This window comes from Dicentrarchus labrax, unplaced genomic scaffold, assembly GCF_905237075.1.
Source record: "Dicentrarchus labrax unplaced genomic scaffold, dlabrax2021, whole genome shotgun sequence".
In the NCBI taxonomy this organism is placed as follows: Eukaryota; Metazoa; Chordata; class Actinopteri; family Moronidae; genus Dicentrarchus; species Dicentrarchus labrax.
Window position 1 is genome coordinate 894,598 of NW_026136705.1, and position 21,356 is coordinate 915,953.

A 21,356-nucleotide genomic window follows, 5' to 3' on the forward strand; every position below is an offset into this window, starting at 1 on the left:
GTAAGCAAGTTGTGCTTATTACAAGCAATGAACTAAACTTTATTAAAGTTAAAGTATTTTGGTCACTTTATTGAGCTGAATTTAAGAATTTTATCTTAATGTAACATTCATTTTGAATTAGCAATTTCTTTTTTCATTCATTACATAATAAATATAAATGACTTTGTCTGAAATGAAGGCATCAGAAACTTCTTATTTTCAGTATTTTTTTATTAAAACAATAAAAACTAAAACAGCTGCTTCATTTCCAACACTGGGACAAGGTGACCTTCTCTTAAACTTACTCTTAAAATAATGAAATAATCTTGTTCCTCTGCTGGGATATTATGAAAACTATTGTTGGAACTTGTTAAATGTAGCTCAATATTAGCTGTAATGTCTCATCAAGACAAAGTTAGATATCTTTTCTTAAAACAAGATCACTTTTCTAATGCAAAAAATTGCTTGACAAGATTATATTTCTTTTTAGACTCATTTCCTGGAAACAAGGCTTTTTTTAATGTCTTGAGATTTCTTTTTCGCAGTTTAGAGTGTGACACCTCTCGACAAGGACCAGATGAATCGCTCATGAGGGAAGAAACTAATAAGACAAAACGAAGTTGGCAGGAGAGCAAGAGATTAGATGGGAGCAAAGAGGATGGGTGAAAGGAGCAGAGGGCTGGAGGGAAGAAGAAATGGAAAGACACAATGGGAAGGAAAAGAAAAGGAAAGACAAACAGAAAGGAGGACTCAGCTGGTTCTTGGTGACTCAGAGGGCAGCTGAAGGGCTGACGGGGACAAACAGCCTCTGGTGCGACGCCAACAGTATTAGTGGATGAGCTGTAATGAGATGTAAATGGAAGCGACCTGAACAACAGAGCAGCTACCTCTCTCTCAGGGCAGGAAGTAACCTTTGGTTTGTCATAACAGCTCACGGAGGAAGATAAAACTGGACGCATTTACCCGCCAGGGGCTAAGTCTGGAGCATCTGAACGAATATAGTTTGTAAAAATGGTAATAAAATATTTACCATATTTATCTGGCAACAGCCAAAATGTACACTTGAAGGCTGACATCAGGCGTGATCAAATGAACCAGACACTTGTTTTCGAGTTCTCGCAGTTATCCTGTGATCTTACAGAAAACTAAAGTTTGTTTACTTATTATATATTTTCGCATTATCTTGGGGAATCAGACTCTTGTTTTCTCCAGATAAGAAGAAAAATCTAGCTCTCAGCTTCCATATGTTACGCTATCTTGCAACACTGTTTTGCAAAGGTGGCGTCGCTACATCCCGGAGCTTTGTGCCTTCCAAGATTGTGATTGGTTTAAAGAAATGCAAACAAACCAGTGCCTTTTATTTCACCCAATACCAGAATGATAAAGGGTCGAGCCAGTATGGAGACAGGTCTGGCTATGTGAGAGAAAGCCCTCGGTAACCCACAACGCTGCATTCAATGTACTCATATTTTTTCTTTGAGAATGGAAATAAAACTATAATACAAATGTTGCCCAATAAAAACATTGTGCACAAAAAAGAAAGAAAGAAAAAGCTAAAATATAATTTATTTAAATCGAAAGAAAAGTTACAAAGTGCTAACAAATACAGGCAAAAGAACAAGTAGTTTACTATAGTTGTCCTGTAGTATGACACATATATGCCAACCTGAGAGACTGCACACGTGTTCTTTAGTCTTATATAGTTTTAATGTGTAAATAAGCAACCTGATGAGTCTTAAATCGCACGCTGATGAAACAAATGTATGTTGAAATGGATCTGGAGCTGAAAATGTGAATATTTCATTCATAAGACCACCAGCTGTAGATATCAGCCACCAATGAGAAGGCAGTAAGAAGTAGTTGCTGGTTGACATGAACTAGAAACACCTGCAACAATTTTAATATTTCACTTGGACAAACTTGAAGGTTATGTACAGTGAGCTCTGCATAAAAAAAAGAAGAAAAGAAACAACTTTTTTTGTGTTTTGAAGGTTACACTGCTTCTTATCAGCTTTATTCCCAAAAAATGATATATGAGCCACTTTTAAAACTGCTTGTGTCATGGCGGGAGATAAGTGTTGTGGTTTCAGGGTTTTTCTTGCTCATTTTTTCCCCTTTTGATAACAATGTTACCCTCATTTATTTAAAGAAAAGGACACTCAAACTCTATTTCCTAACAGTGTCCTTCTCTCTCTCTCTCTCTCTCTCTTTCTCTTTCTCTCTCTCTCTTCAGTTTGTGGCCCAGCCGAACTGCCAGCAGCTGCTGGCCACGCTGTGGTACGACGGCTTCCCGGGCTGGAGGAGACGACACTGGGCGGTCAAACTCGTCACCTGCTTCATCATCGGACTCCTGTTTCCTGTCTTCTCACTGGTACGGAGGGAGGAGGGAGAAAGTGGGAGTGTGGAGAAGGGAAAGGAAACTATAGGGAGATAAAGGCGGAAATAAATGTAATGAGGAGGAAAGTGTGCGAGGAAGGAAGGGATTGAGGAAAATTCAAAGGAAGCAAGGCAGGATGGAAAAGAGGAAGAGAGGAAAGGAGCTGAGGAAGGGAGGAAGTGAGGGAGGAAGCATCAGTGGAGGGAAGGTAAAGAAAGAATAATGGAAAGAGGAAAAGGAGAGAGAAGGAGAAGAAAAAGTCTCCTTCCTCAAAGTAAATTTGCTCTCGGCGCAATTAAGCAAGATGTTTTTTGGCTGGAGGAGCCCTTGCTAGGCATCAGTGAAAGGAGGAACTAAGAACTAAGAAGAAATGTCATTAGGAGAATACTGTGTAAGAAGCCTCTCTCCTCCATCACAAGTCGACACACAAACACACTTTCAGACTTTCTGTAAACAGGAAATGAGCAGGGAGGAAGAGACATAATAGGCTCTTCCTTGTGATGAAGTGCCGTCAAGAAAACTCCTGGAAAATGACGGGGTGAACCCTGTTTACGTGTTTTCGACAGATGAAGGTAGTCTGTGTAAATGTGGAAGTTCTTCAGGCTCAAAACACTCTTGTGAAGATGATTATGACTCATTTAGAGTAAATAATCACTGAGTGTGTGTCTTCTTCTTGTGATAATAAATCATCAAAGTTTTAATCCATGATTTTATAATCATCAGAAAGACGTCCTTTGAAGCAGGAACGAGGAGCTTTGATTTTGTGTTGATTCTGGCGCTGCCTGTGGAAAGAAGTGGTAGTGTTTCCACCTCCTCCTTGTCATTGATTTCGGTTGAATCTGATCAAATCTGACCCGGCAGTCTTTAAGAATAATTACATAGAAATAGTCTTCTCGCTGATGGTCTTGTTCATTTCTGTAGGTCATACAGAGGCGTAACCAGATCAAACTCTCTGCAGTACGTTTAATGGGAATCTGAAACCTGTGAAATTGTAAAAGTGGACGTTCAGTCAGGAAAAGTAAGCGAGCACCAGCTAATAAGGGCGTAGCAGGGAGGTGGCCCACCGTCGGCTCTCTGTAGGCGTACTGTGTGTGGTTTTAAACCAATGTTGATAAACTGAAATCAGTTCATGGATCAAAGGCCAGTGGATTCTGCTTGGAATCAGCAGTTCATTGTTGGAGCAGATGTTAAAACTCGACTAAATTTCATTAAAAAAGTATTTTAGATTCTAATCTAATCTAATGTATTCGGGTGTTATCATGTATATTTACAATTGAGAGGCCACCACAACAATAAACAGCTTGTTTACCTCCACCTACAACCCAAAATCATCTAGTTATAGTGTTAAGGTGATCTAAATATAAATGTTTATTGTTGTATTGTTTTAAAACCATTTTGTTGGGAGGACAATTTCATGATTTCATATACAGAAGTATCAAGTTTTACACCAAAATATTTTATTTTCAGACTATTATAGATGTTAAAACAGACAAATGTCCCATCTTTTTGCACCTTTTTGCCTCTCACTTAACTCAGTGCCCTTTGTGGTGCATTCAAGGACTCAAAAATACCAAAATAAACCAAACTAAACACATGATTAGAGGGAGTAATCCAATGTTAATTCAGTTATGTTTACTCTGACTTTATTGTTAATGTGAGTAAGATAATTCACTTAAAGTCTTTACATTGCAATAATCAGAGTGTTGCCTTAATGTGATTAAGTTATTAACAATTTAATAATGCATGTAAACACACCTCTGTCTCTCTCTCCCTTTCTGTCTTCCTTATTGTTTCTGACCCTCTCTCTCTCGCTCTCTCTCTCTGTTACTCAATTCCTTTAAAAGCCCCACTGGCATGACTCAGAGTAAGTTGAGGATGCCAGCAGCGAGTAGATGAGCAGAACAAGTAAACAAGCATCATAGCAGCAATAACGCGAGCAGTAACAGCAGTGTGAGACGAAGCTTTCCAATAACGCGAGGTGACGAGCAAGAACGCCATGGACTTATGTACAGTCTCTCTCTTTCTCAATGCGTCACAGTTCAAACAAAAAGTTAAAAAATCTGAACTGCATTAGAGACATTAGAGCAAATGGTTGTCACTGCCTTTCTTACGGTTCATTATAGGTTAAATAATATCACTAATAAGTTTGAGGAATTGTGTCTGTGTTCAGTTCTGTTAGCTCCCTCCCTCTCTGCGAAGGACACTGACCTTAGGGGGCGTGGCCTTAACAGTGACCAGAGTGACTGACAGACTGACCACAGCAGCGTAGCAGGAACAGCGAGCTGGTAGTCAGAGCTAACAGAGCTAATGAGCAGCTGCTGTCAGACTCTTTGTGTCCGCTCTGGAAACAGTGAGTCCTCTGAAGCTTCTACAGTCACTAGAAGCACATTCATGTTGTTGTACCTAAGCTAATGTCTCAGGGAGGCTAACTGGTCCAGGATGAGTGTGTCTGTGGGGGGACTGTCAGCGCGTGGGATCAAGGTAAAGACTGCAGTCCGGTGGTGCTTCTAAAGCCGTCTAAAGTCCGAACCACTGCACCAGTATAGAAAGATAACAAGTAGAGGGTTAGCAAAAACTAGCATGAACTAGATGAGAATGTCAATAATAACACCAGCATTGATTTGGTTCCTAATCTTTCTCATGATCTCTCTTGTCCCTCGTCTTCTGTCTCCGCCGTTTTAACTCCCTCTGTCTCCGCCTCCTTTCTCCTCAGATCTACCTGCTGGCTCCTAAGAGCGCTCTGGGAAACTTCATCAAGAAGCCCTTCATCAAGTTCATCTGTCACACGGCGTCCTACCTGACCTTCCTCTTCCTCCTGCTGCTGGCCTCGCAGCACATCGCCCGCACCAACCTGCACATGCAGGGACCCCCACCCACCATCGTCGAGTGGATGATTCTCCCGTGGGTGCTGGGTATGTACGAACAACCTTATATACTTCAGTCTGTTAACTTTGATGCTTCCTGAGAGGATTTTATTTATTTTTTTACTTCCGATGTGTTAAATGTGCCTCAAAGTTTTCTAGTTTTCTGCTATATGAGTTATGATTAGTGGGACTTATGTGACTCTGTACCAAACAGCACTACTCTGTAAACTATTTCCTTATATTTACAGTACTGGCAGCAGGTTTCTGTATTTTGATTTACAATAAACTACTGTAATCGTACTCTAATTACAGTATATAGAACAATATAATATCACTACAAAACAGTATTTTACTGTATTTTATTATATTGTGTTGTTCTGTAAGAATGAATCGATACGTGTTATTATTTTTAGTAGTAGCAGTAGTAGTATTATATATATATACAATCCAGTAAGGCTAAAATGTACTGTAAGTCATTTGTGCTTAATCAAAATTACCCACAATGCAAGTTTTGTGCAATGCAATGTTTTTTATTACACATTATTGTGATTTGGATCAGTTGTGGAGCCGTGAACGAAACCTTAAACAGCGGAGTCGTTCTGGGATTCAGTGACAAAGTTTTGATATTGTACGTCATCATATCACAGTTTTATTCGTTCATTTGTGTTTCCTTTCCTTCCTCTTTTCTTTAATAAATGACTCATATCTCACACATGCACAAAGACTTTAATAAATCAGTGTGTGTCCAGGAAGCAGCCGTACTCTGATGAAGAAATATCTCTTTCAGACAGTAAAAAACAACCAGATTTCAATTGAATGGGAAAAAAATACTTCTTATCTGTTTAGTTTTTTTTTTTACTTTGATTGCTATTCATCAAGTGTGTGTGTGTGTGTGTGTGTGTGTGTGTGTGTGTGTGTGTGTGTGTGTGTGTGTGTGTGTGTGTAGGTGTGTGTGGTGGGATGCTTGCAAGTGTGTGTAGGAGGTGGTTGTGTGTGTGTGTGTGTGTGTGTGTGTGTGTGTGTGTCTGAGGGTGGGTGGGTGTGAAAATGAGTGATTACATCTCCATATTCTCTCTCTGAGCTGACACCAATCATTTCCAAATCATAACCATAATCACTTGGAAAAATACAAAACCATCTGTTCTCCTTCGTCGTCTCTTCCGCTCGCTGCTCGTGGCCCCTTTTTTCTTCATGAAACACTACAAAACACTTTGGACTACAAGAAACAACACTGACCGTTTGCTGCTTGTGTTGTTTATTATTAGAGTGAGAGCATATATCGTTCCTTCAGTTGTAGTTGTTCTCTATCAAAGTGTTATATCAGTAGTGGCCAACCTTTTAAAGTTACAGCTCCTGACTGAGTGACATATTTTATGGATATTTTACATTCAGAACTACAATGAACCCAAATAATGAACTCAGTAACTTCAGGAAGTTTGTGTAAAAGGAGAGGATTTGGAGGAATTTTGAGCAGATTATTATCTCTTTAGGGAACTTTTTACACAATAATCTGTCTGTATTATGAATTTTATATAATTTTTAACAATCATACAGACTTAATAACTTACTTGTCCCTGATGTTTGGTCATTGTTCTATTAGACAATTTACTTTTACTTTTCTTCACAGAAGTGAACCAAATGCTGAGATATAAACCTAGTTTTTTAGGCCTCACGACCCCCTCATGAAGCTTTGGCGACCCCCAGTGGGGTCCCGACCCCCAGGTTGGGAACTAAATGCTAAAGAATAATAATGTGTCATTCAAATATCTTCACAGTCTCTAAATTACATACATAAAATACATCTATCGTAGTTAAACTGAGAAAGAGTTTTCATGTCAGCTGTGAAAAGTATATGTCGTTGTTATCAATAAATACCATTTAAAACCAATCAAACATTAGTCAAGTCAAGTGATTTTACTTTTTATTATTATTATTTCTGTATTTGCATTAATTAGTTTGATTGCCAATCAGATGACGCATTCATTTTATTCCTCAAGAACATTATAGTCGGTCTTTCCCACACATAGATTTACTTGGGCACAAATGTAATATAATATTCACAGGTATGTTTTCATTAGTGAATAATCACCTGAAAATAAGAATCACTGTGTTTTCGCTACCTTAGAATGAGACGTTTTTATCTACAGACGTCAACTGGCTCTAGATGGGGCCTTTTGTGCAGCCTGTTATTAGTTATCTGCAACTTCACCACTACATGCCACTCAGTCCTACACACAGGTCCTTTAAAGTAGACACAAAACCTTAATATAATTATCGTCTGACTCAGTGGCTTCCATATCTGTATATAAAAACGTCTCATTCTAAGGTAATGAAAACACAACTATTCTTATTTTGTGGTGATTGTACACTAATAACCAATAGAGCCTCCTAAATGTTACACACTGGACCTTTAATCAGACTTAAAATGGAGAAATAAGCAATGACCCATAGAAATATACCGTAATTTTTTAAGCTCTAAGTGCTCCTATTAACCATCGCAGGCTGCTATCGTTCTCTAACAGAGAGAGTAGAATATGTTGCACATTGTCAATCAGATAACAGATTTAGATTTTTTTTGTATTGAACCAAAGCCACAATCTTAATTATGTTACTTGTCTAAATATAATCATTGAAAACTATAAAAAGCTGATATTCTAGGGAGAACAGATCAAATACAGAATCACTTATGAATAATTTAGAATAAAACCTGAGTTTGTTTAAAGTCCCTCGTATAGAACAAATGTTGTGTTGGCTCTCTGCTCACCGCCCGAAGCTGCTGCCAAAAGGAAATAGCCAACAGAAAGTTTGGTCACAGAGCAGAAACCAAGCAAACAGAAACCACTGATGGATGACATTAGTGTGCTCACACATGCATGACTCTGTGTGTGTGTGTGTGTGTGTGTGTGTGTGTGTGTGTGTGTGTGTGTGTGTGTGTGTGTGTGTGTGTGCCTGTAAATAATATTCAGTGTCTGTGTTTGTGTGTGTTTCAGGCTTCATCTGGGCAGAGATTAAGGAGATGTGGGACGGGGGATTCACAGAATACATCCATGACTGGTGGAACCTGATGGACTTCGCCATGAACTCGCTGTACCTGGCGACCATATCACTGAAGATCGTGGCCTACGTTAAGGTAGAGATCGTGTGTGTGTTTATATATTTCACCTTTCACACATTAAATGCAGATCAAAGTGCTTTACAGTGTGACATTAAACAACAAAACACAATACAATGCTAGAATATATACATATACAGTACATACATCTCACTGAATAGCAGGGTTCCCACGCCTAGACTAGTTTTCCAGTTATGGAAACTATGTTTTAGGTGTGTATTTCGATTGAGATTCAACTGTTGGTAGGTTAAACTGCACGCTATGACACTTAAAGGCGGGTTTACCAGATGCAAAGCAGAACGGAAAACACTTTCCATTTCTGCTCCCGTGTGAGTTAAGAGCTGTTCACACCCCTTGCAGCGAACTTTGTGACCACTAGTAGCGCTATGGAGCAATGTTTTCATCATAAAGAAACGCTTAAAGATCCAGTCTGTATTTGGAGAGTGTAACTCCCTCTCGTTATGAGCTCAAAGGAGAAACTACGGTGGTTGCAAAACTCACAAAAATCACAAAAGGGCCTATCTACTGCTAGTGTTTGGTTTGTCTGTTCAGGTAGAAACATGGCTGGGACGCGACCCACAGCGTCTGCTGATATAAAAGGCTCTTTCCAAGGTAACAAAAAGATAATGATTCTTATTATCGGGTGATTTTGCATTAATGAAAACACACCAATTATATTCTGTTTCTTCCCGTAGATAAATGTTACACACTGGACTTTTAACCCTTCAGCTTATTATAAACATTCATAATCACCAAGTAACTAAAGCTGTCACACAAATGTAGTTGAGTAAAAAGTACAATATTTGCCTCTGAGATGTAGTAAAGTTGTATAAAGTTAAAATAAAATGGAACTACTCAAGTACAGTACTTGAGTAAACGTACTTTGTTCCCACTGACAGTCTCACAGCTCAGAGTGGCTCTGAGGTCATGAGTCCTTACCACAGGCAAAAAGTGAAGCTGTGTTCAAATCTTCATTCATTTTTTAAAGTGTTTATTTCCAGAGTGAGCTCAAATTAAACTGAAACCCTGTTTGCAAAGCTGCAAGAATCTGCACGACGGAGAGTCCGTCAGATGTCCTTGAGGTTTTTTGTGCAGACTTTTAGTACTTTAGCCCAAAATCTATGACCAGGTTCATGTTTTTACAGTAACGTGATACAATACGATACAGATGGCTGAAAAATTAAAGGAAATTTAATGAAACAACGTCATAAAAATATTCCTTTTAACACCTTTATAGTAATTTTGGCAACATCAGCAAGAACCTTCATTAGAGAGCTGAACACTGACGTGCAAAGAGCAATAATACAACAAACAATCTGAATAATATGAACTGTGAACATCAACCATGACCTTTGACCTGTAAAACAACAAACTGGAGAGTTCCACTTGGCTGCTTTGATGCAGTCATTTTCTCACTTTTACAGCAAAGCTCTCAGCGTCAATAAAACTTTATATCGCTGCACATTCTGCATGCATACAAAGATTTATCTATTTATTAAGAGCGAATGGCACACACACACACACACTCACACACACACTCACACACACACACACACACACACACACACACACACGCGCGCACACACCAGACGGCCGGGCCATCTGCAGCAGCTGTGAGTCACCGATGGTGGCGGGTGGTCCTCCTACACAGGTCCCAACCACACATATATACATACACGCAGTTTTATAAGCGCACACATATAGATATAAAGTGTGCACATACACACAACTGGATCCTTATAATATTACCACACACACACACACGCACACACACACACACACACAGAAGCAGCTGTTGGCACAATATATTTTACTTTTTTGTATTTTTCATTTCTCCTTTAAATATTGATCAACATTTAACAACCCCTGGAGAGCTGAGAGGCAAAATTTTGCTCTGTCATTGTGTGTGTGTGTGTGTGTGTGTGTGTGTGTGTGTGTGTGTGTGAGAGAGAGAAAGAGAGTGAGAGAGAGAGAGAGAGACATGCAGACAGACAGTGCAAGTGCATCTGAGAGAAGGTGCGAGAGAGTCTATAAATTAATGAGTGTGCATCTGTGTGCATGTTTCTGGCAGTGCCCCTGTGTGTGTGTGTGTGTGTGTGTGTGTGTGTGTGTGTGTGTGTGTGTGTGTGTTTGTGTGTGTGTGTGTGTGTGTGCGGTGAATGCTAATAGAGGCAGAGTTAACAAGACAGACGTCCCGTGGAAGTCTAATGGCTGAATTTAGAATGAGAAGGAAGCCAAGCATGAGACAACCGAGGGAGATGTGGAGAGAGAGACGGTGGGAACGGGATGGAGAGAGACAGACAGACAGACAGACAGACAGACAGACAGACGGACACATGAATAAAGCAAGAAAAAAAAATAAAGTAACAGAAACAGAGAACGCTGGGGCGGGAAAAAGAGGGTGATGGGGATATAAAATGAGAGCTTGAAAGACAGTTGATAGACGGAAGGAGAGAAAGAATCCAGAGAAACACACATAACAGAAACACAGAGGAAGGTGTGTGGAGCTTCAAGCGATCTGCAGCGAGCCTGAGGGAGATTTATGACGTTTATCTGTCGGGGAATACTCCATAAATCCATTTAAGTGCGGGTTAAATGATACAATCGACCTACAGTATACTACTAACTTAACATGTTCAGGTTATGGGAACATCAGTGTTGATCTCTTCTGTCAGTATGCGGTCCAAAGCGGGGTCTGTGGTGGCACTGGCTCGGGTTTTAAAGCTAGATAGTGAACATACTGAATACTGAATGAAACCAGTTGACCTTGCTACCAGCTATGTCCTGCTAGCATGTCGGTAAGGGAGCTAAATAACGCTCCAAGGTTCTAAATTTAAATTTTGGCGAAGGAAAAACATGGCCAACTCATGATATCTGAATGAAAATGGTCCCTATGGATACCCACAAGTTTGCGTTATGCTAATCACATGCAGTTTTTTTTGCCTCTGGAATAAATCTATTACTTATCTCTTAGTGTATTTGAATATTTCTGCATACTGGGATCCATAAACAGTGTTAGAACTGTGTAAATTGGGAATGACTTTAAAGCTGAGACTCAAACTTAATGCCAGCTCTGCATAAGTCAGTGGCCCACTTGTGCCACCGGTCCCTGCTTAAAGGGCAATACACACATAAAGTTTAGAAAGAAAAATTGGATATAAACTTGGCTTTAGGTTTTTATAGGCATTTGAGCAAATGGCAAATACTGTCATTTATTTCTCTGATGAAGAAAGACTCAATTTATCTCTGTGTGTTCATATTGGGCCAGAAGCACAAAGACTGGAAACAGCTTGCTCCATTAAAGAAGCCTTCTAATTGTTTGTAATTCAGATATATAAGCTTGTGTGTGTTTTTCATTGATGCTTCTTGTGTTTCCACAATCTTAACAGAACTTTTCTTCCTCCCTCCTCCTTCTCTTTCCTCCCCGTATCTCCCCTTCCTCCAGTATAACTCCTCTCGTCCCAGGGAGGAGTGGGAGATGTGGCACCCGACGCTGATAGCTGAAGCTCTGTTCGCCATCGCCAACATCTTCAGCTCCCTCAGACTCATCTCCCTCTTCACCGCCAACTCCCACCTCGGGCCACTGCAGATCTCACTGGGGAGGATGCTGCTGGACATCCTCAAGTTCCTGTTTATTTACTGTCTGGTAAGACCTCAGGAGTGACGTGTCGATGACAACCAGCTGTATGGAGGCAAATGAATATATGCATCACAAATCTGTGACAAACCAGATGAGTAAAGCTGTCGATTCTGAACAGATTTCAGTCTAAATACTTTTCTATTAAAACTTTGTGTCTATTTTCAAACCGAGTCTTTGATGACGGTGAGAGAGAGAGAGAGAGAGAGAGAGAGAGAGAGAGAGAGAGACAGAAATCCTCAGCACACTGTATCCTTCAGTGATGGCAGAAGGACATTACAGGCCTGTTTCATTTCATTCAGAACTCATTAATTCCTTCCCAGGGGAGCTCCTAACCTACAACACAATCCACACGAGGACTGCTTTAGCTCCCTGAAGTCCCAAAATCAATCCCAGTGAGCCCGAGGCACAGGAGCCACATTGCTTCATGCTCGCTGAGTAGCAGCTTTACGTAACACCATAGTGCTTGTGTCCTGTTTGAGAACAAAGCCGTGTTTTAAAATACCCCGGAGGACCAGAGGGTCAATCACTACAACAAAATGTAATCCAGAAAAACCTGCTCGTATGACTTCTGTTTCCGTACACTGTCATTACTCCTGTGATATAAATCAACACCACCATGCTTAAAGTGATACTGAATGATGTCTCCGCTCCGCAGGTCCTGCTGGCGTTTGCAAACGGCCTGAACCAGCTCTATTTCTACTACGAGACCAAGGCCTCAGAAGAACACAACAACTGCAAGGGCATCCGCTGTGAGAGGCAGAACAACGCCTTCTCAACGTGAGTACCATCCATAACAACGCAGTGTGTGTCCATGTGTGCTGTCTTTAATGGTCCGTAAAGGAGTGAAACACAACAGGAGGAGGAGGATACTGCGCCGGTTAGATACTCACATAAAGTAAAAGTGGACATACGTGAAGACTTCATTGGAGATATCAAAGGGGAAACAATGTCCCTAGTGTTGCTCATTAATGGTGGTGTTGTTGTCAGCGGCCATATCTGTGTGTGCTTTATCTCCTGCTCAAGAGACAAATCTAATTGTGAGTTATAGGCAGTTATGACTTTATTTGTTTTGGATTCTCTTGGTCTAAAAATGCCTTCAGTGTATAAAATATAATAACGGAAACATTAGCTGTAATCTGATTTAGTATGTGTTCCTGTTTTGTTCTTTTATAGCTCTACATAACTTTTATTTGTATGTTAAATAACTAACTCTGTTGTCACCTGGTGACCCTGTGACCCTCATTTTATTCTTGAAAAAGCGATGTTTGTTTCAGATTTAACACCTTGCGATGATTATTTATGTTTTTTAGCCATGCTGAAGCACCACGTCTCTGGACAATGTGTGTCTATTGATCTACCTAACCCGAACCTTTATGACTAAATAGCTGCAATACAAACTATTCTAACTAATTCCAGGGTTCCCACTGGAAGATCTGGGCATTTAGAGACTATTAAAATTGATTAAAATGACCAAATATCCTGTAAATAATTATTGTAGCCCCTCACTCAGATCCCCTATGTAACCCTGGGTGCATAGTTTGTTTTTAACTCGACTGTTGGCAGATGGTACGTCGCTTCAAAGTGGGTTAGAGATGTGAAGCGCAACAGAAGAACATTTTAAAAGCTCCCATTTCATTTCAGCCTTGTCAGTCGATGTAGTTATTCACACCGGATGTGAAATGGAACAAACTCACATTAGACTAAGATGGTAATCATGGTAAACATTATACCTGCTTATCTTGCTGATGTTACTATTCAGCTCACTGTTAGTAGGCCGAAGTACAGCTATACTCTATGTAGGAGTTACAGTCTAGACGCTAGATGCCACCAAATCCTACACACTGGCCCTTAAATCTGAATTTCATATATATTTTTCGGCATTCAAAATACTATATATGGCCATAAATGTATGGACACCTCATAGCAAGAAGGTCCGGGGTTCGATTCCCGACTTGGGCAGGGCCTTTCTGTGTGGAGTTTCCACATTCTCCCCGTGTGTCTGTCTGAGTTTTATTGGGATAATTCTCCAGTTATTGCCCTTGACCGAGGCACTAGCTAAGATCGGGAATTGGTCCCCTGGTGCTGTAAAGTGGCGACTGCTCTTAGGAAGGGTTAAATGAGAGGGCAAATTTCATTATACTACTATACTGTACTAGAATTAAGGAGTAATGCTTGTAGTTTATCATCAGGACTGCAAAACTAACTTTAGTCAGTTTCTGGATGGTAGATAAACTGATGCTTTGGTGATGTTTCCTAATAAAAACTGTGACAATATCAGCCACCAGCGATGCAAACACCCATTTAAATGCTGTCTGGATCAATGACTGAATATTTTACTACACACATCACCACATCATCATCATCGTGTGTGTGTGTGTGTGTGTGTGTGTGTCAAGATGCTGCATCGACGATAATTTAAGCTTTCACACATGCGTCGTTGCACCAGATAATGATATGGAAACGATTTTTGGTGTGGAGTAGGAGCTCGGGCTCGTTCGGTTGACAGGAAGAATATTAATGTGGGAATTTTTTTTTACAGCGAGAGACTGTTGAGTCGAGGGTTGAGCTTATTGAGAGGCCGAGTCTGAATTATGCCTCATATGGCAGCTCTGCAACACACACACACACACACACACACACACACACAGAGCATACACATGCAGTGTATCTTTTCTGAGGGAGGCAAGTGAGAGCCAGGCAGTCAGTGGGCTGAATATTGATGAGGCGTGTGGTTTGTGTTAGATAATAGCTGTATTGATTTGTGATTGATCCCATTACAGTGAAGCACCTGGGACAATGACAGGACTGCAGTGCCCGAACAGATCACACAGTGTTATTAAAAAGTGTTGTAGTCCGTAGATGAACCTTCTAAATGGATATCACGCAGGTAAAATGTGTTCAACAAAAGTGCACCAACCTTCAGGGCCAGTAGTCTTTCACGACGAGAAAGCGTTTCAGGGCGCCGAGGCCTCGACACAGCGTTGTGCTACTCGATATCCCACAATTCCCTCACAGGAAAAAGTCACACAGCCTTTGTCTCTCTCGTGCTGAGAAAACAGCAGCAGTCTCATAGTAGAAAACAGCTGTGGCGTCCCGCGACTCACCAGTGTTTCTGTTAAAGAGGTGCCCCGTGGTATCTTGTGACTTTCAGACGATTATACATAGCCGCAGGAAGTATCCCCCAACCACCGATGTGCCTGAAGTATTTGTCTTTTTTTGTTTTATTTTAGTTCCTTTTTTCTCTCGTTGCACACCATCCCTTCAGGTCCCGACCACCAGTCGATAAATGTATATATTTTACAGCCCTAACAACCTTAATCAAAGTGGTTTTGGCAAGTTGTCACCCATGTCGGGATTGTGACTTCCGAACATTTATGTTTTTTTCACGGGTTAGTAGAATCCAGTCAGAGATCTTTTCAGGAAAATACTAGCTTTCACCGGAAGAGTGCAATTAGAAAAACAGGCTAAAGTCTTATACAGGACTTGTTTGTGTTTATTATTATTATTAAGAAAATAACTTCAGTGAATTACGTGAACTTACATAAAGCCAATTCACACTAGCTATATAGTTTTTTTTGAAGAACATGCAATGCTGCCCAGATTATATCAACATGTAAACAAGGCGTTCATAAATAATGTACAGTCATATGTTCACTGCAAGGTGCATCCTTTTTGATTGAAGTAAATATATTAATGTTCTAATTGTAAATATATTATGTAAATAAACAAACAACCCTGTCTCTAATATGATATAATATGATTCATCTGGATACAGATCCATAAACTTGTATGCCTTTCCGGATGCAGGTCCTCTTTGTCCGGTGCCAAATCATAACAGACACTATTAAATTATTTACCCAGACCAATTCCAACCACGAGCAAAGACTTGGCAACAGTGGCAAGGAAACCTGAGTGAGTAAGGAGTAAATAGTGTTGAGCTCAGGAGTCAAAGTCATTGCTTTTTACTCTGACCTCCAGGCTGAGACGCTGAAAACAAACAAACAAACACAGTAAAAAATCATCTGTACGTCGGCCGTGCTGCTGGTGGGTCGGAGGGAAAGAAATCAGCCTCGTGCTGGAGCTAAACGAGCGAGCAGATCGACGCGATGACGGCTGAGATGATGCATTGTGCAAACAGAGCGAACCCAATCAGCATTCATGAGTTTACAATGCAAAGATTGTTTCCTCTGTGTGTGTGTGTGTGTGTGTGTGTGTGTGTGTGTGTGTGTGTGTGTGTGTGTGTGTGTGTGTGTGTGAGCTTTGCATTCGCTCTGTATTTCACACACACTTATCAACATTTCTGACTTATTTTGCGAGATCATTTCCTGTTTCTGCTCAGGTGTCTCCCCCTCTGCGTTGCCTCCCTCCTCTCCTCGCTCATCAGTACTTCACACACACTTATCACCGTTAATGTGTCAGATCAATTTACACCATGAAGCATGATCTCTCTCTCTGTTTGTCTCTGCCTCGCTCTCCCTGTTTTTTTTGCCTTCACACAAACGCTGTAAATACTCCTCCACTTTTCTTTCACACACACAGTTTTCTATCTCTCTCGCTCTCTCTCTCTCTCTGGGATTTGCACTCCTTCTCTATGTCTCTCTCTCTCTCAGCAGGGACACATCTTGGATTCTCACCAGACGAGGCCTTTTAACCCAAATCTAACGTACACAGCTTTCCAACAAAATAGTCCCAGAAAAATAAAGTAAATAAGTTATTTCAGCGCGTTTGTTTGACTGGTGACTTTCTAGAACAATGTTTAGACCAGAAACACGTTAAAAAAAATGAGAAGAGATACAACTTTTGATGTGTGATTGAGACGTTTACATCATAGATTCGATTTACTGTGTTTTATTTTGGTGTTTTTCTTTCTTAAGCGTTTATCTGCAAAGATATGCACTAAAGCAAAATAAAGCTTCAGTGGTGTTTATCTGGCTCACGTTCTCTCTGTAAAGAAGTTGGTAATTTGACTTTTTTGTGCAACCTTGTCAGCATTGGTGGAAGAAGTACACAGATCCTTCACTATAAAACAATGTAAAAATAATCCATCACGAGTAAAAGTAGAGAGGTATTATCGTCAAAGGTCCTCCAAATTAAACGACAAAATAAGTTGTTTGTCCATGCCCTTATAGAACCACAAAAAGAATTGATCTCTGATCTGACGCCATTATCAGCAGGAGGACATAATTTGTCGGTGTCGTCCGAAACCATTAAAAATCAGTCTGTTTTTTCCAGAACTGCGAGCAAAATCTTAATATCTACATGCATACAGGCTAATAATGACACATTTCTTGTTGCTGTGGTTCATAAATACATGCACAGTGACGTTAATTGTACGTTCAATGAAAACTTTAACTTTGCAGGATATGCATTTTCTGTAAAATGAAATTAATTGTACTTGATTTTAAATGTTACTTAATTAATACAGTCAGTTTGCCCTGAAAGTGCAGCTCCTATGACCGCTTGTAAGTGAGTGCTGTCCTGTAAAAACTTCTGGAAAATGTCAAAGAAAGGTCCCCGGAAACGATTTGTTAAAAGGAGTGGGAACCCTGATAACAGTGATCCACTGTTCCTCTGTACGATACAGAGTCTGCAGTCGCTCATAATCACAACAAGCTGCAGCGACTTCACTGTAAACTGGTGCCAAGACCACACACACAGAAAATCTAACATATTCATAAGCAAGATAAGCACTATAGGAATGATTTAATTGCACACTGTCGGGCTGCCAATTCTAAACACACAGAAACACTGCACACAATGTTTCTGTGTCACACACCAACACACAATAATACACTCTCCCTCCCTCTCTCCCTCTTTCTCTCTCTCTCGGCCTGCCTCCCACACAACTGTACCAGTATAACGGTGAAATGACTGAGTGGCTGTGAGGATCCGCTGTAGCATTTTATGACTCGGCTCACTGGAGAGAAAGATGAGAGAGGAGAGGAAACAAAGGGGGGAGAGGAGAGGAGAGTGAAGGAGGCAAGGGGAGGAAACAGGGATGAAAAATATAAAAGTACTGATTTTGATATTTTACAGGCAAAACCGGTGATAGCTTCTGCTAGATTGCACCTACAGTTGGTGCCTGGATCAGTTCCTGAAATGGGCCAGTGCTCATGAGTAGAGTACCGGTCTGATTTTTGTCCACATGAGTACCTCCCGGTGAGTCTACGCACCCCTGTTCATTCAGCGAAGATCCTGTGTTCGTTTGGTTGGTCGGGTTTATGCACGAGGAGTGAGATGATTGGGTTAGAAATAAATGTCAGGGTCAGAGCCAACCAGAGGCAGAGTAGGGGAGGGTTGTTTGCTGAATAAAGGTGTGTGTGGGGGGGGGGATAACACCTGCATAAATGTGTGTCTCTGTACATACAGCCTAAAAATACATCTGTTGTTGGTCAATAAATGGTTGATAAATACATGTACAGCGATGTTAATTGATTTAAGAAAAAACTAAACATTTGGCTGGTGAGATAATATAAACACCGACCGTGGACAGGAGTCCTATATTTCATATTTCATATCAATGCTGATGATTGTATTAATGATAAATCAATAAATGCATTGCTCAAGGAAGAAGGAGAGGGAAGAAGGGGATAAGGAGAGGTGAGGAGACGAGGAAGGGAGATGGTACAAGAGTTGGGAAGGGGAGATGAAAGAGAAACAATGCGAAGAGAGGACAGGAGGAAGTAATATAAAAGCACATCATGAAGAACTTTTTACTTTTTTTTAATATTGTCCCTGACTTTTTATTTAATTTCACCTTTTCTGATTCATCAATAAAGTTGTTTTCAAGGGAAAGAAAAACAAGGAGAGTGGAGGAGAGGATCAGAGAGGAGGTGGAATGATGGAAAAGAGAATACAAGGAGGAGGAGAAGAGGGGAGGAAAGAATTGAATTTTAAAAATGGCTTTTTTAATCAAAAGCACCAGAAAACAACAAAAAAAATGTAAATTTGATCTTGTTAAGTGCAAATATTTACATGTAGCAAAAGAAAAAAACAAACAAAAAAAAGAAAGAGGAGACGAGGAAGACAAGTGAGGTGAGATAAAATGAAAAATTACAGAAAAATGTGTGAGGAAGAGAAGGGAGGTAGAGGAGGTGAAGAAGGGGAGATAATGATACTAGAGATTAATTAAATTGTGCTTCATGAGGAAAGGTGTGAAAGAGAGCGAGAGAGGTTTATTTGTTTTCACTCGCTTTCTCCTCTCCTCTTCGTCCTCTTTCTCGTTTCATAACTCCGACACAATATCACGCTCGGTTGCTTCATTCATCGTTGATTAAATTCCCCCTCTCTCTCTCTCTCTCTCTCTCTCTCTCTCTCTTATTCACACACTTCACCTCAGTCTCTCGCCCTCTGAACACACACACACACACTTCACCTCCGTCCACAGAAAATTCACACCATCGCTCACACAGACGCACACAAACACTCGTTACACTGATTGATATAGTGATCATTCACAGCCACATACCTTATAGCAACACACACACGCACACACACACACACACACACACACACACTGTTGGGACTGTTGAATATTTATTGCAGCACAAATATAACAAACACCCTGCAGACAAAACCTCTCTCTCTCTCTCTCTCTCTCTCTCTCTCTCTCTCTCTCTCTCTCTCTCCCTCTTTCTCTCTCTCTCTCTCTGGTGATGTTTGGGTTCTGCCGATTGTTGCTTCATCAAAAATTCAATAACGTCCTCTGTAACCGCGACTGTCACACAGACAGACACACAGACGACTGATCAGAGCAGGAAATAAAACGAGGAGGTAAACAGAGGGGCGAAGTGACAGATAGTGGGAGATGGAGGAAAGAGAGGGAGGGTGAAAAATAGTGAGAGAAACAGAGGAGAGATCGGTAATTCGTCAGCTAGATAGCACAAACATTGTGCCTCCTGCAGCAGTAATCTCTTAAATTTTCTCTTATTTTAAGGTTTTGAATGAGTAGACTTAAAACATAAGTTTTGCATTTCCTATAATATCAGCCTGCTGCATGTAGTGCCCGCATATATCTGTGAGTAGTTCTGAGCTTAAGTGTGATGGTCAGATAGTAAACGGAGATAAGATGAGTCTTTGAACTCAAGAAATATTAACGTCTGAACATTCACACCAATGAAATTGAGCTTTCTGGATTCCATAATGCATGTCCAGAGTATTAAAGCCTATGAATAACCTCAAAATCGACTCCACATGAATCCAAATCGATCCACAGGGAGTTGAAATCAGTAAAATCTGTGTAATTTATGACCCAGTAGTATTTGCATATTGTTGCTCAACATCTGGTACTTGAATTGAGGCAGTAAAGGATAATTATAAAATGAACATCAACCACAGAAGAGATGCAGATTTTGCTGTCAGTACTGGCCCACAGATGGTTAAAACAACTGGACAACTACATCATTTAGAAGTGGATATACTCAATGGTGACTGAAAAATATGTCTGTATACTTGCATATGGTGGAAATATGGCCACTTCTGGTTTAAACAGTAATTTTGTACTTGGGGATTCAGCATCCTAAATACCGCCTCAATATTGCCTCAAAATTGGGCAAGCAGTGGCTGAAATATATACAATTTAAACATATGCAAGTTAGCATGCAGCAGTTTCTAAATGTTTGGGACCCATACTTTACATTTGTAACATAAAGCTTTGGGGTACTCTGTATTTTTAGGTTCATGTCGCTGGAAAGTCGACTAGTGGTACTCTAGTACCTAGTTTTTCTAGGTGGTACACGGTGTAAAACTTTTGATAAACACTGCATTACAATACGTTTTCTCTTGTTCTTCGTCTTCAGGTTATTTGAGACTCTTCAGTCTCTGTTCTGGTCCATATTCGGGCTGTTAAACCTGTACGTCACCAACGTGAAGGCCCGGCACGAGTTCACAGAGTTCATCGGGGCGACCATGTTCGGGACTTACAACGTCATCTCGCTGGTGGTTCTGCTCAACATGCTGATCGCCATGATGAACAACTCCTACCAACTCATCGCTGTGAGTCACATTAAATAGCACTGAAAGGATTAATCAACTGAAAGAATTATCTAGTTATTACGAAAATAATAAGTTCTAGATTTTACAATGTGAGAATTTTGTGCCTTTTCTGTTTTTATCATTGTAAATTGATCATTTTAACTAAAACTTCAACTTTTTTTGATAATAATTCTCGATTAATCTATAAAGTGTTGACAATAAGATATTATTATTATCTTCAAAATATGTCATCTATAATTTTTAACCATTAAAAACTGATGAAGTTAATGAAAAATAAGAATAACTGTTTATTAGATCAGATACCAAAAAAGAAAAGGTCTGTTCCAACCAATATCATGAGCGCCTTTATTATAAAGAACTACATTGCTGTGGGAAACTGTCTTAAGCTTC

General features: G+C 40.2%; 1 protein-coding gene across 1 annotated transcript in view; it reads left to right on the top strand.

Annotated features, from left to right (window-relative positions):
• Positions 1-21,356, top strand: part of trpc5a (transient receptor potential cation channel, subfamily C, member 5a) — a 137,996-nt gene that overhangs the window by 98,784 nt on the left and 17,856 nt on the right. Inside the window, exons 9-14 of the mRNA XM_051400051.1 lie at positions 2,213-2,350; positions 5,070-5,268; positions 8,211-8,350; positions 11,778-11,978; positions 12,628-12,749; positions 20,771-20,966. Of these exons, the coding sequence (XP_051256011.1) occupies positions 2,213-2,350; positions 5,070-5,268; positions 8,211-8,350; positions 11,778-11,978; positions 12,628-12,749; positions 20,771-20,966 (996 nt within the window). The remainder of the gene's footprint in view (positions 1-2,212; positions 2,351-5,069; positions 5,269-8,210; positions 8,351-11,777; positions 11,979-12,627; positions 12,750-20,770; positions 20,967-21,356) is intronic.